Source organism: Haemaphysalis longicornis, unplaced genomic scaffold (assembly GCF_048455015.1).
Source record: "Haemaphysalis longicornis isolate Haplotype H1 unplaced genomic scaffold, Haemaphysalis longicornis Haplotype H1 scaffold_1, whole genome shotgun sequence".
Lineage (NCBI taxonomy): Eukaryota > Metazoa > Arthropoda > Arachnida > Ixodida > Ixodidae > Haemaphysalis > Haemaphysalis longicornis.
Window position 1 is genome coordinate 350,988,508 of NW_027526203.1, and position 18,205 is coordinate 351,006,712.

At 47.4% G+C, this 18,205-nt stretch overlaps 1 protein-coding gene across 1 annotated transcript in view; it reads left to right on the forward strand.

Moving 5' to 3' along the window:
• The window catches only part of LOC144154575 (muscle LIM protein 1-like), a 41,997-nt gene that overhangs the window by 15,956 nt on the left and 7,836 nt on the right, over positions 1 to 18,205 (forward strand). Inside the window, exons 2-3 of the mRNA XM_077685857.1 lie at positions 12,437 to 12,568; positions 12,645 to 12,801. Coding sequence (XP_077541983.1) covers positions 12,510 to 12,568; positions 12,645 to 12,801 — 216 coding nt within the window. The 5' untranslated portion in view covers positions 12,437 to 12,509. The remainder of the gene's footprint in view (positions 1 to 12,436; positions 12,569 to 12,644; positions 12,802 to 18,205) is intronic.

The window sequence follows — 18,205 nt, forward strand, 5'->3', positions numbered from 1 at the left end:
CGGGTGTGATTTTGTGCCAGCGGAACGCAACAGCTACGTCCATTGTCGCAAGCATGCGGAACGTAACGAATCGGTGTTTGCGAAACACGTTCCTGGCGTGCGTTGGGTTTCCCGAGGTTACCGATGCGGCTGAACCACCTACGCGGCACTGGGGCCGAGGAGGCTCTTCCGGGTTAACTTTAGAACCCGAGTGATGAGCCTCTCACAAGCAAATCACAGAAAATTCACGGAAAGGGTATAGAACGTCAGTTAAAAGGAGGGCAAAAATAACGTTGTCGTATAAAAATAAAGTAAGCATTTTCGAAGTGATAAAGCAATCTGCGAGTCCCAACCCCAATTTTTCACAAAAATACGCGCGTATTTATACGCACTTGTGAGAATTTTCGGGGACCGGAGAATTTTCGGTATTTTGTAACCGGGAAATGTGCCGTCACTTGCGAAATGATCTTTTTCATTGCTTCATTTCTGCTGTATACATTTCCTGTTTGGTGTCACCAAATAGGTGACTCTATTCCTGACTATACCGTTTTATTTTTTCCTCTGATTCACTTTACGGTGGCTCCATTATTCACGTTTAAAATAGCACACAACCATGGCCTTAACGATGCGCGTATGCAGCTGGAGGCACTTCACGTTCACCGCGTAACCTCATCAGACAACCGTGCACTCTTGTCACGGATTTCGCAAAGCCTCATTTGTCCGGGAACTGACGTAGCTGTTGCGCTTATTTGGCGCAAACGCCTGCCGTAACAGGTGCGGTGCGGCAGCAAGAGGAGGCGCGGAAAGCTAACTTGACGCAACGAGGTGCGTTCGCGCCTGCTGCCTCACCTAGTGCTATTTCCGCATATAGCACGTGGTATTTTTCATATTTCGCGGGGTTTCTTTATCAGTCAGAAAATCAGTACGCAATTGGTTCGTCGCTTAAAAATACCGCAGTTAGATTCCTCTCGTGGGTATACACTCAAATGATTTGGGCAGTACTTCTCGAGTTAGATAATTAATTAACCAATTAACTCTCGTTAACGACAAAAATTACTGGCGGGTACTCCAGTGTACGGGAAACATTATGCGCTAGGTTTTGTTCGAGTAACACTATTGCTCCTTGTTAAAATTAGTGCACGAGAGTTGGGACACCCTGTATACTGCGTATGTGTGTGAAGGGACAACTGGGGGGCATTCGAGTAACGGAATGGCTGCAAAGAGACGGGATGAGAGCAGAAGCGTTGCTTTGAATGGAACAGAATAAGAACAATCAGAAGCCCACGCGAGAACCGTTCTTCCTGTAGCGTACATCAGTAGACTGGGGATAGTAGAAAGTACGATGATAATACGTCCGCACCATCCTAAATACTCCTGCAAACGCATGAGCAGAGAATCGGCAAATTTTTGTAATAATAAATCAACGCATAGCAGTTGGATTCGGGATCGGTTAGGCCCGTAAGTCGTGGTACCTCCATTACAGTGAGCTCTCGTGCATATTCACAGGACAAGTGACTCCTCCTTTAGGACACCAGCCTTGAACTCATGGTAGAACAGAACGTTTTAGCTCGAACCCTTACGTTCTACTTTTGTCGCTAAGCCGAAGACCTTTGGTTCCGCGTCCTCTGTTGTATAATCGTCTTGTGGGATAACTGCATATCTTGCATCTGGACCATCCTTCAGGTATAGAGTTAATTGGTCAGGAGCCCACAACTTTGTCACACGGGCTCATGTTAACCTGCAGAAGCCTCGGAGGGTTCACCAACCGCTGTACAGTGAAGATTGCCCTCACATGCCCCCTCTCCACTTGACTGATACAGGGTGCTGTAATCGAACAGGTGAAATGATCGAACCATCATTGGGACCTTCCGGTCCCCTGTGTTCCGCGTGTCTAGCTTAACACTCAGACTTGCTCCGTCCCATTACTAAGCTTCAGCCTTGGCAGATAGCACCACAGCCTATTTGCTACCCTAATGCCTTCAAAAGCTCAAGCCGGCTGACATTATAGCTCTACTGCCCCTCGCTGCTGCGTCGACTTAACAATGCACCGAATGTCGTGCACATGGCGTCATCCTTCTGCAATATATCGTGCCCATCGGTCCCTGCGAACATGCATCCCTGTGATGCTCGGTTACACGTTCTGGATCTAAAAAAAAACTATACGCCAAGATTTAACGCCGATTTATTTCACCCGAAGGCGTGATTGGCATCTCTTGACCACTTGAAGTCAGCTTGGGCCATGAAAAGTTAATGGAAGAGTAGTATCAATGGCAGCGTATTGAGACAAAAACCCGATGAAAGTTGGCGCCTCTTAATTGTCCAGCTCACTTTCATTTGTTTGTGCTGGTAGTTCCAAAAGTGCAGCAAGCTTTCGCAATTTTTGGTCATGACGAAACCCCGGTACTCCGCTGCAGTTTTTTTTTTCTTTTTAAACTCACTTTTTGAAAGACGCACCGTCAATCCTGCGTCGGCGGGGGCATCAGACACTTGTTGTAGCTTGATATCTTCTTACCATAGTCGTCCTGGTACAAGTCTCGTTCAAGGGTTCACACTGCAGTCGACTGAACTGAGAACCTTAATAACCTGGTACACAGGTAACACAGCCAGTCTCGACTAAGACTATGGCCAGTACAAAGATAGCTCTGATTTGTCCATACGCAGTACTCAATGCCGCTTTGTGTATGTCTGATTCATACATATGAACGCGAAAACAGGCGCTCGTCATGTACAGGCCCTGTAAACAGGTGACTTCCTGTGGGCTGGTCAAGTATGTCATATTTTACAGGCAATGGGAGACGATCTCGTAAAGTAAGCACGTTCAGACGACGGTAGTGCCAAGCCCCCGTACTATACATTTTTATTCTTGCCCAGTTTCACTGCGTTGTTGCATTTAGTCTAACGGTCACTCGTCAGCCCGCAGGACCCGGTGTACATAACCTACAAGTTATCGGCTGCCGTCTTCAGGATTTGTCATTCCGTTTATGAAGTACGGTAATGCGCCATTGAGGCATGCTCCCAGTCGCGCTTCCTGGCTTCTTTTGGATGCTCAGTATTGTGACTGTCGTGCATTCCATCTCCTGGATCAAGGCAGCGGCGGTTTCCATAAAAGGCGGCCCAACACTTATCGCCGCTTTGATGAGTAGTGAACTTGCACTCTTCAGGTTTGTTCAACCGCGGTAATTTGTGGATCAACAAGGTCATCAATATTTTGCACTTATGGAGGTGTACCATTTCCTTAAACCGATAGTGGAATCGGTAAAGTTCTTGAATGGAAGGCTTGCTTTTCCATCTAAACTAACACAGGTCCAGTTCACCATGTCCTGCAGGCAGAACAAGGCATGCTTGGGCTGAGTTCGATATCAGCGTGGCTCGCTGGACCGTGCTTCTCTCCAGCTACACAGGCCTGCTGACACTTAAAAGCAACCCGACTGTGTCCATCCCTCGAAGTCGTTTTTCCTATTCACGGGAGATCTCGCTCGTCGAGTAAAGTGGCAATGTCATCTATCCGCAGTAACACACAACGTGTCGATGACATCCGTACCGATCTTTCCAACATCTGAGAAGGCGCCGTCAGGGCCAACTTGTCAACGCACGGCTTTCGTCGGTTTCCAGGTCAGCCTGTATTTCGGCCAGGGTCCCGCAGGTACCTCTGACGTCACGGAACTACTCAAATTCACCAAGGCCTCGCTTTTTGATGAGGTGAACAGCATGCCACCTTTTAATGTGGCTGATTTGTGCTGTGCTCCGGTGTCAAAAAGAGCGCTGTTCGTGATGTTCAAGGTGTGCGATAGTTCCTGAACAGTGAGCTATTCCTTGCGTTAAGACTGAACACACGTAGCGCACGACGTTCGATCGGCACATGACCTCACGTAGTGACCCTGCTTCCCAGAGCGAGTTCAGGTCTGCTCGCGTCGAGGTGCCCATTTTCTTGGCAAATGAGGCATTCCGGCTTGCTAGCCTGCGTGCTTGTAGTAATCGGCGTCCGCTCGCGTCAGGGGCGGATCAGTTGTTTTCGAAGCCTGAATTGGCCTATCCTTCTTGCGCATCTGCTACGTATATGACATGAATTTATCGTTTGTTTGTTTTTTCTTCATAGATCTCGTGACGAGGGATGTCACACAGCAGGTGGTTAACACAAGAGTGGGTGGCGAATCCTTAATCCACTCACGCCAGCTCTGTAACAGTCTCTCATTTTGCCTCGTTGAACCCGAGTCACAAGCACCAGATTTTATCCAGTGGTGCTCACCTTTCCATTGAACTCGTTCTTCCTCGTGTCTCCACTGCTGTGCCTTCGACTGCAAACGAACGTACGGTTAACGAAGCGCGTCACTCCAAGACGATAAATTTTCTCAGACTCCGGAACGTGCAACACTGTCGGTCTCTCACACTGCCAGAAAGTTTCAGTATTGCCACCCTGATCTTCTCCTAGCCAGTCCAATCCAGAACCTGGTTGTCTGGTTTAAAGTGGTCAGCCACTCTTTCGCGGTGATGCCACCCGCCATACGAGCGAACACGCACAGCAGACACCGTTCCGGACGTATCTCCAGAAGCTGCTCGTCCTGCCGTAGCACTCGTGCCAGCATCGCCATCAGACTTGCGGAGTCGCCCTCGCTTGGCGTAACCCTTTTAGCGTCGCCTCCATCCATCTCGAACTTGGCTCGGTTGGCAGTGTCTACGTTTGCACGACTACAAAACAATAAGTTCCTTCGCTCAGGCGGCTGAGGAGCTCTTTCCACTCCTGAGCTGTAAACAGAGTTTAAACAAAGAAATAAACAATCCATGAAGACGCCGATTGCGAACAAAGGCTTACACGAACATGACAGAGTGGTCGTGCAGGTGTTTGCTCCGCTATTTTCAGCTCCAGCGTATGTCACTTGTGCGACGTGAGAGTGTGCGCTAGAGTCAATCCGTTTTATTTTCTGTCGGCGAGAGCTGCGCTTTTGCAACGGACAGACGGCCTTCAGCGTAGTCACAGGCTTTAATACAGTAAAAAAGGGGGCGGCTGCCGCTCGGTACAAGCAACGCAATCGACCGACGGGTTGCGAAGTACCACACATGCGCAGTATGGTCCCATATGCGCAGTGTGCAAGTTCGTCTGCTCACGCGGCGGAGACACACTCGCCTGCTGCCACTTACGCGTCGTCTGCTGCAATCGCTGCTGACAGCGCCTCGCATGCTAAGCTACAGATTTTGCGCTCAGCAGGTTTGAGGCTATAATGTTCCCAACGGGCTGCACGCACGAAAGTGTGAGCGCGCCAATGAACTTCACTGCAGTATATTTTATTTTTCGGGTTAGAACGGCGTTGCGGTGACGTTCATTGTTAGTTGAGGCGTTCAATCGCCAGGCACGTGTGCATCTTATAACCCCTGACACGTGTCACAGGGCGGTTTATACGACGCGCTTACGTTGTACGTTTGTACTCTACCCCACGCCTTTCGTAATCTGAACGCTGAAGAAAATGCGACCAGTCATTAAACTATAGTTAGTGGAGAGCTATGCCTCATAAAAAACGCGTCAATATCGGATTGTAGAAGATGCCCTGGCAATTTTATTAGCCGAATTTTTGAGTGCTCAAATTAAGAAAAGCGAAACGTCTGGCAATTGTCAGGTGCATTGTCCATGGAACAAGCGGCAGGGTACTGGTAGCGGTAGGGAAAAAAAAAAAAAAAAAACCTTAAGAGAGCTTTCTTAGGAGATGGATGACCCATTGGTCTGCCTGGTGAAAGGAAAGCGTTGGGAATTTACATTCAGCGACAAACTCCCAGAGAGAGAGAGAGAGAGAGAGAGAGAGAGAGAGAGAGAGAGAGAGAGAGCAGCTTCTGCCGTTTATCGACAGCTTTCACCGGAGTCGTCCAGCCAGAAACGCTCCGAACTACGGGCGGAATGTACTTGAGCTGTTGCGCTTGAAGGCTGGGACATTCCCACAGCACAGGATACGCACAAAAAAAACAAAAGGTTTGCACTGATGCAGAATTCGCGGACACTGAAGAAGTATACGCCAACGACGACCTCTGCCAGAAAATAAAGCTCTACTTGGACTTACCGCTGCCAAGAGAAAAAAAGAAAAAGAAAAACACTGGCCATTCGTGTGACTGCAGGTCCGCTTTTAATTCCCCGACAACACGTGGTTTCGAGTCAGTTGGCACTCCATGATCAACGCCTCTAAGCACCTGACCCTGTCCTTCACGTCCTTCGTCCAGTTCTTTTCGCGCTTAAAGGTGTTGATCACGTTTTAATTCCTGATGACAAAGGCCAAGAATACAATGGCAGTCCACGCTGCAACTGCAGCTGACCTGCCCGAAATTGTGTTAATCACGAAGCCTTTGCCGATTAGGGAGAGAGTGACATGTTCAGTGTTTTGGTTTTTGAACTCGCCCATCCACCATCGGATACGTTCAAGTTTTCTGCATTGTAATATTGGAGCACAAAGAAAATCTCGATACTTTACACGCGCTGCTCGGTAAAAACAACTTTTAGTACGACATTATTGCGCTGAGATCGAATTTATCAATACAAGAGATTAAAATTTTTTGTCTCTGCCAAAAATGTTCTGCGGCAGAAGCGTTGAAGCAGCTTCGTGCAATTCTTGTAAAATTGATTGATTTGATTGATTGCGAGGTTTAACGCGCCGATGCTACACTGGTGATGAGGCGCTCCGTAGTGGAGGGCTCCGGATTAATTTTGACCACCTGGGGATCTTTAACCTGCGCCGGAATGTCGTACACACGGGCATTTTCAGTTTTGGCCTCCATCAGAGAAGCGGTCACCGTGGCCGGGAATCGAACCCGCGTAATTCTTGTAGTACAATTGATGAATGCAAAGAAGCGAGTGTGACATGCTCTCTGTCGAATTGTCAAATGAAATTTCACTTGTAATTTACAGGCCAGCTAAAGCACAAATACCGGAATTTGTGGACAAACTAGAGGGCATGCTGTAATTGTTTACGCGCACAAACACGTAATCGTATGCAGTGATATCAAAATAAACTGGGCCGACGCCTTTACCGCAGCCTTTTATCTTACGTATTTCAAAATCACGCATTTTAAGTGCCAGGAGAGTAACGCCAATATCAACATGCACAATCGATCATATCTTTTCAGAAATTCAAGCAGGCGGGAGGATTTAATCGACCATTTTCCTACCCGCCGTGGTGGCTCAGTGGCTAAGGCGTTGCGCTGCTGAGCACGAGGTCGCGGGTTCGATTCCCGGCTGCGGCGGCCGATTTTATGATGGAGGCGATAAGCAAAAACGCCCGTGCGTACGACATTTCGGCGCACGTTAAAGATCCCCAGGTGGTCACAATTAATCCCGAGCCCTCCACTACGGCGTGCCTCATCGCCTGCGTTGCGTTGGCGCGTTAAACCCTACAATCAATCATAATTTTCCTACGTTGACCGACAGGCATTCACCCAAAGGTACTAGTGCTGATTATTTTCTATGGGACTGTCGAAGATCCAAAACGTCGCGTCAGGAGAAAACCTTCTTAGAAGCCAGCGACAGTGACGTCAGTATGCACTGTCCAACATTTTGCTCATTGTTGCGATCGAGTTTGCCCATTGTTGCGATACGAGGAAGCGCAGCACTCTGCGTGTAACGCGCGTACGTTTCCGAACCAATGTACCCTAACATGAGACTCGGTGCTTCATGTAATAAAAAATAAAAATAATAGATTCATTAAGATGAGACAAATTAGAAACAATGCTTATTACAAAGAGCGATACAAACGCACACGTAGTTTATCACTAGATATTCAGTATGACATCAACTCAAGAAATTACGACGATAACGTGAGGTGCTATCTGATTTGATCACCCGAAACAGCCATCTGACACATCCTGAAGTATTTATTATTTTCATTACTAATTTACTTGCCCTGCCCCAAGGCTTCAGAGAAAGGAGTGGGGGTTAAACGATAACAAATTCGAACGGTGATGTTAAAATTGTTGCGACGTAACCAATATAACGCCTCTAAGTACAGTTACGACAAATTTAATACTTCTCTTTCTCTGGAACTCGTAAACACATTAGCATTTAAGGAAATCAGCACGCTTGAAATAGCTCAGGTGATTTACCCAATGCCCGCAAGCAAAGCTACTGCTCATGATAAACTTATCAATAAACTTATAAAACTTCTCAATTAATAATTTGGGACATCTTGAAGGTAGCGCACTTAGACCCGGACACTAGGAAAAGAGACGACAAACCACAGCGCCGTGGTTTTGTCGTCTCTTTCGCTAGTGTCCGTGTTTAAGTGCGCTACCTTCAAGATGTCCCAAATGCATTACCAACTTGTCACTTCTTCTACAGTATATTTATCAATAAATAAACTTATTAAAAGCAAATGCAATCAAATCTCGTGACGACGAACCCCACATTAACGAATTTCTCAAGTTTACGAATATTTTAAGAATCATCGCATGATTGCCTATATTTTCACTGTAAAAATATTTCAGAACTACGAATTTCAATATAGCGCATATTTCAGAATACCGCACGCAATTTATTTTTCCCGTTATAATCAAGGAACGTCAGTATTACGAATTCGACTAAAAGTAACAGCGTCGCAACCCTCGCGTGAAACAGAAACCGCCGTCTCTTTGTGTATTCCCTGAGCGCAGTAGCTATCATCTCACTATGTCGAGTGCCAACAGCTAGCGCCACTACAAAGCTGTGGTTCAATGTACAGTAGCCGAGCAGTCTAGCCGCGTTTGACGGTGCCCGGTCGGTCGTTCTTCACGCTAATCACGTGTGCGGGCAGGTATTTCTTTGTTATGGGTGATTTTGCTGCGAAGTTCGTGCGAGATCTAAAGATGAATGCAGCTATAGCGACAATTGCAAAGAAGCAGCGAGATCAGTAATCATCTTTAGTGACGATGACGACGCGAAGGAAGACGACTGTGGTTCACCGAACACAGAAGATGAGATCGTGTCAAAAATCAATGTTTTAGTGCACATGAACAAATTCAGCGCTTTCATTGCGCGATGCAATGACGTACCCGATGAGGTATTGCGCAAGGTGGAATATGTGGCATTCCTAATCGGCCGTGCGTGCTGCACGCGCGAGAAGATAATAGCTTATTTCTTCAAATAAAGTAGCTTTTAAGTGAGTGCAACATTATTATCTGAGAGTTTGCCTGTCTGCACACGTGTCTACTGCTAACGTACGTCATTTCATTCCTATGTTAGCGCACTCGTTTATAACCGCCAGTTTTTCATTACAGTGATATTTCAAAATAGCGAACGATTTTCGGTGCTCCCGCGCCATTCATGATATCGAGATTTGACTGTATCGAAATTGTACGCTATCCCCTGCAAAAAAAAAAAAAAAAAATCAGAGCCTTTCCACCTTGTGAAAAGGGAAGTTGGATTTGCTCCGGTGGATATTTGCTATGTTGGGGTTTAGCTACATTGTGGATTTGATGTGTCGAATTACAAGGACAGTGGCACCATCCCTACGTCACAGACTAATGACACATGTGATTGGTGGGTAGAGACAATGACGTTTTACTACAGCGCGGCTGCACCAGTCACGGCGCTGGCTCTAGTGTGCCGCAGAGGTGGCGCCGAAGAGCTCGCGTCTTTACGATATGTGAGGAGGGAGAGAAACACCGCGCGGCTTCGGGAAAAAGGCGGCGGCGGATGGGTGTCGACACCCCACACCAGACAATTCCGGGCCTCTTTGTTCCAGCTTTCGCATCGCAAAAACCTCATCGCATCGCATCGCGGCGGCTACAGCGGAGGGGAGTACAAAGTGGGGCTGCACCCGTACTCCCTCCGTACATGTCCAAGCTTCAGTGTGCAACACACAATGTGACGAAGCCAGCTTACAGAGACCACGATTGTGCCGACCCCCTCCAGGTCGGCTCCTCGTCTAAACAGGAATGCATTGCTGGGAAGAAATTTTAGGGGCAGTACATAAGCCGTTTTATATCGAGGAACTTTTGTGTTTTTATGAATTTTTTGTTGGTCTGACGATCTGCTGGATCCTAGACAACTTCGCTGCAAAAGTGTTAAATCAGTTGTCTTTATGTGGTGTGTATGCCTAAATTCCTAAGACTGGGAGTGTGCGTGACTGGCTTTATGGATAACGACCTGCCCACGCTCGACCAGCCCAGATCGCCACATTTGCGCTTGCTTGTTTGCCACTGCGCCAGCCGGTGCTCCATTTTAAGGCGTGGACAAATGAAGGAAAAAAAATTACTGAAGTACAGACGAGCAACAACGTAAAGTTAAAGGAAAGCGAAACGCGGCTATAATGAAACAGAGAGCTGTGTGGGTATAACAAGTACAGAGTTTTGCGAGGCATTTGGAAAGGAGTAATGGTTCCACGCCTCCCATTTGCGAACTCAGTACGCTGATTAAAATCAGACACACTGTCAAGCCTTGCAGTACACCAAAGAACTGCATAGACCGCCTGGCTTTAGGAGCGCATAGTAAAACAACGAACGGATGAGGGCCGCTAACGGTGTACAAAATAGGCATCGTTTGAAGCTCGAGAAGGTCGCAGCAAATGATGTTTTGAGGAGAGGGCAAGAACTACGAATTCCTTCAAGTGTACAGCCAGAATGTCTAAATACAACTCTATGTGAAGAGCATGGAGAGGCGAAGAGAGGAAATATAACCAACAGGAGGCAAAGTGGACCGAAACAAATTAATGGAGGGAAAAAATGAAACCGAAAACGTCGTTAGAGATGTGCACGACAAAGAAATTTGGTGGCAGGATCGCAGGAAGCAAAGTGGCTTAAAGGCAAGTTGTGCTAATCGGCGAATTTGAATTTCTGAAAACAACGCGAGGCTAAAAAAAACGAAAAGAAAAAAAGAAAAGGCTGACGGCACGAGTGCGATAGGCAAACGAGACAACGCCCATCCCGTCAGCCTTTCCCCATGTTTCGTCTACTTTCGGGCTGCTTTTTTTTTTTTAATTCGAAATAAAATACTCAGTGCCTGCAGCATGGGGAGTATACGTAGAAGGGCCCTTCAAGAGGAGAAAAACTGGGCTCCACGCGCTCACGGTTTTTTGGGCTATACTTTTTCTGTGCTAGATGTATTGCCATTTTTCAGCTTCGTTAAAACACTCAAAGTTGTCCGCTCTGCGCGCCCTGACAAACACACGATTATATACCGGGAACCACAGGCTATCACTCAACCTTCGCAACGATGATACGTCTGGTTATGGGAAGGGTGAGACACGGGAAGGAGCGTCTACAGCGAAACCGGAGTTGTATTTTTGTACTTATTGCGAGCAGGAATTATTCTTCTTCGGTCACCACCGGGTCTTTTAAGGCCACGCGCATGTCATTTTCTTTTCTTCCTTTCCCGCGGAACCCCACTTATCCAACGTTTACACTTGCTCTTTTTGAGCGAATTAGGAAATGTTGCAAGTGGGAAAGTTCAGTTTATAGGTCTCGTCGACGCGCTCTCAGCAAGCTCGACCAATGCCTGGGAAGAGCGGTGGTTCACAGCCTGCAAGCCGCTCATTCCTCTTGGGGCTTTGCAGTGCGACCAGCGGCGTCTTTTCCCACTCACGGACCGAAAATAGCGCGTTGATATTTTTGCGATTGATCCGAGCTACAAGGAAGGAATGAGCGGGGGTGTTACAAACAGAAAGGAACTAAATGGCATTGACTATGCTTTGTCAATAACGCATGGCCGAACCGTTTCGTCGTTAACCGGTAGCCGTAAATTCCTTTTTGGCTCAGTTCCGGTTCGAGTTCAGTTTTGGCGAAAATAGCCATTCGGTTCCAGGGCGAGATAATATAATATAATATAATATAATATAATATAATATAATATAATATAATATAATATAATATAATATAATATAATATAATATAATATAATATAATATAATATAATATAATACAATACAATACAATACAATACAATATAATATGATATATTATAATATAATATAATATAATATAATATAATATAATATAATATAATATGAGTCGTGTCCTCCTTATTTCCTCTTGTGACTACATGTGCTCACACTACTGAAGGGATCACTACAAGCCTGTTGTCCGCCACCTTTGCTTGTGTGCCCTCCTTACTGCTGGCTCACCTTTTCATGAATGATGTTGAATCTGTTGTATTTTCTCATCGTTTATTTTTCTTAAGCCATTGTTACCCCATTGTTACCTCGTTTTATTTTTCATATAAGCCATTGTTACCCCACGCAGTCAAGCGGCTGCTGGGATGAGTCCCTTCTTGTTTCTCCCCCCAAACGGCTTTTACATGTTGCCCGATCTTTCTCTTTGGTGTTCCATTTGTTTTTCCTCCTGTCTTGTTTTTTCTTTTGTTTCTCCGAACATGTATACGCTTTCATTGGGGTGATGAGCAGAAAATGGCGCTGCAGTCTTTTCGAACCGCAACCATTCGACGGCAGTGTCCGACACATTGCGGTTGCGACTGCTCACGTGCTGACCTGAATGACACGAGGCATGACACGTGCAGGGCGGCCGGTTCTGGCTCCAAGCCCCCGTGCTCGGCGTGCGGCCGCCCCGCGAGCAGAAACCTGGGCCAGGACATGTACTGCGCCCCCTGCTACGGGGCGCTGCTGCTGTCGCCGGGCATGACGCCCTCCAGGTACTATACGCGCGGCCGCTGCATGTCCCTGAGGGGCTGGTGCACGGACTCTGCTCCGTCTTTCGTGGTGGTGCAGGTGCTCCAATGCTCCCAGCGCGTGCTCGTCCTGGAGCTTGAGCACGACGAGCACGTCGGACCAGCGGGCCAGCAGCCGGCCACGCTCTGATTTCGGCTACGGCGGCGGAGAAGTCTGCGCACGGTGCAACGACATCGTCTACTTCGCTGAGAAGCAGGTGCCGCTTTTCTCTCGCACGCCCGTGCGTATATATAGTCCCACTGAATTCGGCAATAGTGATTAGTCCCGAGGCCAACACAGGGGAAATAGCACAAGCTTTACTTCCGCAGCCTCCCGCTCGCTCTGCTGTTTTCACGTTCACCCCTCGAATTTAGCATTTATTTTCACTTATTCAGGAACCATAGAGAGCCTGCCTTGTGCGGATAACGTTCCATAATCGCCGTCGTAGTCAGTCAGTGAAAGGGGGCGAAGCACCATAGGACCTCGCTTTGTCCGGGGCTTGGCGTCCGTGTACACAGTGTTGCGCATGCGCGAGGAGCATTGGATTGGATTGGATTGAATTTGGATTGGACTGGACTGGATTGGGTTGGATTGGAATAAATTGAATTGTGTCGAATTGGATTGGATTGGAATTGTATATACTGTACACAGACGTTGTCACTCATTTACATGCGCGAGTGGGCAATGCCACGGGTGATTTACGGTAAGAACGATCCCCAGTGTTTCGCCCACTCGTCATGATTCACTTCGTGGAGATGCGTCAATTTTTTCTCTGTGTTCCTGCTTATTACAGATCAACTCAATCTCCGCCACCGTACCTCGCCATTTCTTTCTCGAACCTTCTCTCGACTCCGCTTCTTCAACTTCTCGCCCTATTCTTCGGTACTTAGCCTTCTGTGTTACTCTTCGGTCGTCCTTTGCATTCCTGTCCAAATACACGGGCTGATCATAATTTCAGCTAAGATGTCTGCCAAGCAAGTTTTACAGCGAAGCTGTAAGCCTCTCTTTGGTCGGGATTTTTCGGGGCGTCCGTGTGCAAAAATGAGGTGGAAGTGAGCCGAAAACAAAAAGGAAAACAAAAGAGCTCTGCCACCCCGCGAAGGGGGAAGTCCAGCGAAGCTGGTGCTCGGTTGGGATTTGTTATGTTGGAGCTTAGCTATAGTTGGGATTTGCAGCGTTGAATTATAAGGACAGTGGCGTGATCTCTACGTCACAAACTAAGAGGACACGCGATTGGTGGGTAGAGACAATGACATGTTGTTATAGCGCGGCTACGCCAATCGCGGCGCAGTTTCTAGTGTGCCGCACAGGTGGCCGCTAAAGAGCCCGCGGTACTAGTTTTTAGCATAGCGGCTAGCGGAGGCTCACGCTACGGCGACGGGTTATACCTGTGACACACGAGCGTTTGAAAGGGCATTTCAGTCGAATCACCTTCGAAATTTCAAATGCCATTCGAACTGGAAGGAGTTTCGCCAATCTACGCAACGATTCTCAAAGGCAGTTGAAACTTTCCGCGTTCGCCCGCCATGTTTTGGTGTCGCGCCCCTGCTGCCCTGTTTAGTTATTGACAAAAAAATATTTTTAGAGTCAAAATGAGCAAAAAAACATTTATTAGCGATCAAATTGATAACAATCTACAAGCGCGCACAAAGTGTGCGCTGACAGCCAGTTTTTTTTCACAGCGCCAGCGTTGAGAGTATCAAGTCACCTTGTGATCGTAGAGCGAGTGATAGAAAACGAGAACAAGTGAGAAATTATGAAGATTGTACACTTTAAACACCAATTGTTGCTCGTAAATACTTGCTTTTGTAATTACGGCATGCAGAAACTGCTCCCGAGAGTACGGTCGTTCGCGTCTCAAAGGCCTTTGAGAATCTCGCAGGTCGTTCGTGGTGCTCCTTTGACTCAAATGGCATTTCAACCAAAGACCTTTGAAGAACGTCGTGTAGCAGTTCAAAGGTATCATTTGAGTCAAGTGACATTCGACTCAAAGGCCTTCGAAACGTCAATGGCACGGGTATTGCCGGGACCCGACTGCGCATGCGCGCGCGGTGAGTGCGAGGAAGTTGCCCCTCAGCGGAGCGAATGCGCGGGCATGGCGAGGACCGGCTCGAAGAAGTAATCCACCTTACCGGAACGAATCCGCAAGTGCCCAGTCGAGTCCCGGTACCCGCCGCCGTAGCGTTAGCTGACGCTACCCTCTATGCTAAAACTCTCTGTCATGGGGAAGAGAGACGCTACGCGTGGCGACTAAGGAAAGAGGTGGCGGCAGTGGAGAGGAGAATAAAGTGGGGCTATATGGCTGCTTTCTTTTTGTTTGCTCTTTCTGTATCTCTTATACAGTTCCCTCTATCCTTTCATTCCCCTCTACTCCATCTCATCCGCCCTGGGTCGTATGCAAATGAGCTACCTGCCGAGCTCAATAATATGCCCAGTGCACTTCCTTTCCTTTTCCTATCCTATCACTATTAGTAGTATAGTAGTAGTAGTAGTAGCAGCAGCAGCAGCAGCAGTTGTAGTAGTAATAGTAGTAGTAGTAGTAGTAGTAGTAGTAGTAGTAGTAGTAGTAGTAGTAGTAGTAGTAGCAGTAGTAGTAGTAGTAGTAGTATTTGTTGTTGTTGTTGTTCTTGTTCTTGTTGTATGCCCCCCCCCCCCGGTAGGTGGTCATGCTTCACTGTGCAACACCTAATGTGGGAAAGCCAACTTACAAAGTCCAAGCTTACACAAATCTTCTTTATAGTCAGCTTCACCTCGAAACACAAATGCATTGCTGGAAAGACATTTTTGAGGGGGGAACATAAGGCGGTTTACATCAAAATATGGAGGCCCTAGGCCCTTTTTATGTTTTATGGATATTAACGTCAGAATAGTGTGGATTATGCGTGTGGTGTCGGCTTCTTTGAGGCCGTATCGGCGAGACCCGCCGAGAAATGCTGACCAACTGGCTTAGTTTGTTGTAGAGGAAGAATAGTGTGAGAGCCGGAGCCATCCTTCGGGATGTCGAGACCTAGAATACGGGCATGGGATACTTTAGGCACAGGTTGGCTATTGATGTGTAGGTCAGGATCTGGGATTGGTTATTCCTGTTTTTTATGAGTCCGTTTACATAGCGTGAGGAGTGTAGATTTTTCAGGGGCGCATTCTAAACTACGAGATTGCAGGTATGGTTGGGCGATCTGTGTTGCTTCTTGAAGAGCGTCTGGTGCCTGTGGAGCCCATGGAGGTCCACATAGTCAGGTCATCTGCGTATACTGCATGCTTGTGGTTTGGGGTGTGTTGAAGGAGAGGTGGCAGATCCTTCATGGTGATGTTGAATAGCAGAGGCGATATGACTGAGACCTGTGGGGTTCCCTTGGGTATTGTTGAGAAAGTCGGGAAGCGAAGGTGTCCGATGCTTATTGTTTCAGTGCGGTCAGTGAGGAAAGAGGATACGTAGTTGTAGGTCCGTTGGCCACAGTTTGTTGAAGCAAGCCAGCATAGAGGGCTTCGTGGGAAATGTCGAAAGCTCCCTTGACGTCTAAAGCCAATATGCATTTCTTGTTTTGATTGCTGAGGTTGTCAATGATGTCTTTTTTTAGTTGGATTTGATTTGATTGATTGTAGGGTTTAACGCGCCGACGCAACGCAGGCGATGAGGCGCGCCGTAGTGGAGGGCTCCGGATTAATTTTGACCACCTGGGGATCTTTAACGTGCGCCGAAATCTCGTACACCCGGGCGTTTTTGCTTTTCGCCTCCATCAGAAAAGCGGCCGCCGCAGCCGGGAATCGAACCCGCGACCTCGTGCTCAGTAGCGCAACGCCTTGGCCACTGAGCCACCGCGGCGGGTTTTTTTTTTTAGTTGGAGCAAGGTGTCCTGCGTTGGTAGATGTGGTCGGAAGCCATGCATCGTGTCGGGAAAGTTGTCTTTCTCTTCTATGTGTGAGAGTAGTCGGTTGTGAACTAGATGTTCAAAAATTTGCAAGAAGTCAGTGATATTGGGCGACTGCTTTGGGGGGTGAGTGGCTTGCCTGGTTTTGGAATTAGTGTAATGTCGGCATGTTTTTACTGCGGGGGCAGAGTGGCGGCTAGCCAGTATTCCTTGATATAGTTGATGAGGCTATGTAACCCAAAGTGCGAAGTAATTTTGTGCGTATTTTCCCCGGGTTGCGTCGCGGACGAGTTTTCTGATCACCGCTTCGATCTCAGCCATTGTAAAGGGTTCGTTCATGGCGGGATTGGCTGTACCAGTGTACGGCGGGGCCTTGTAGGTCTTGGGTGAGGTGGTCGGCTTTAATTCAATGAGGTTTCGGAGTTCGTTGAGCAGTTCGTCCTCTGTTCCCTGGTAGTTGTACATAAGCCGTTGAAGCTTGTGTGCTGTGGCTTGCTTGAAAGTACCAGTTCACATAAGGGAGCGTAGCAGCAATGAAAGAAATGTTTTTTTCTTGAAGCCTAGACGACATTGTGAGTGAGGTGGAGCCCATGACTTGTTGTAGAAAATGCGCCTTCGGGCATGCTATATCTCAATGCCCTGTACTGTTAATAATATTTTCTATAGTCGTTGTCAATATGTGCTTAGTTTCGTGTACTTTTTTTTTTTTTTTTTGGAAACAGCGCTCATGTGTGTCAAGTCTTCCTTTTGTTCGAAGTTCCAGCTGCGCTGCCTTTTCTTGATCGTGCCTGCTGCTGCCTGTTTCTTCTCTATGAGTAGGGCTTCAGTGCCAGAAACAATTAGAAATCCAGCTTACAAAGGCTTCACTTCTAAACACAAATGCACTGCAGGGAAGACACTTGTTGAGAAGATATATATACAGCATCCTGTTTCAATATATGAAACGCCGGAGGCGAACAGGTGCCTGAAGGGAGATGGGGCGCGGAAGGGAGGAGGGAGCGGCTTTTCTTGGTCCATGCATGCAAAAAGAAAAAAAAACTGGGTTGTTAGCCTATCACGGCTCCGCTGTAAAAATGCAATCTCCGCCAGATCGCTCTATTTTCTTCGGCATGTGGCTTACACCATGGATGAAAGGAATGACAGGAGCCTCCTTTTTCTTCTGTTATGGAGGCTCTTGTATACAAGTGATGGTTTTCGATGCAAAAATTCCAGTAAATCCAAAATCTCCAAGGTTTTCAAAAGGCACTGAAATTTCAAAAGAGAGAACAAGATGGCGTTGCCGCACCCTCCAACACACTTGTGAGGAAGGAAATCTTTTTCTTAACACCTAGATTTGTTTGTGCGTATGGTGGAGCCCATGACCTGTTGTTCGAAATGCACCTTCGAACATGTTATCTCAGTGCTGTGTATGTGAATGGTATTTCATATTTGTTCGTGATTTATTTTGTCCTGTATATTTTTTCTGAATATCTGCAGACGTTCTGTGCATTTCTTAACACGAAAGCGTTTTATTCCGGGATACACGAAGATTTGACTGACGTCATATCCGTCATGGAAATGACGCCAGTGCAACGAAGCAAGCGGCCTGTAAAGGGGGGTGCACCCCTGCACACACGGTCTTCTTGCGGGGAAGCAACCTTTAGTACTAAAGAGTACGTTATACCAGAGTCCCGAAACTTCGGCGCTCGTTTCATATAGGGACCACGCGCGCCACTACAGGCGCCACCGCCGCACGAAGGGCATCCAGCTGCC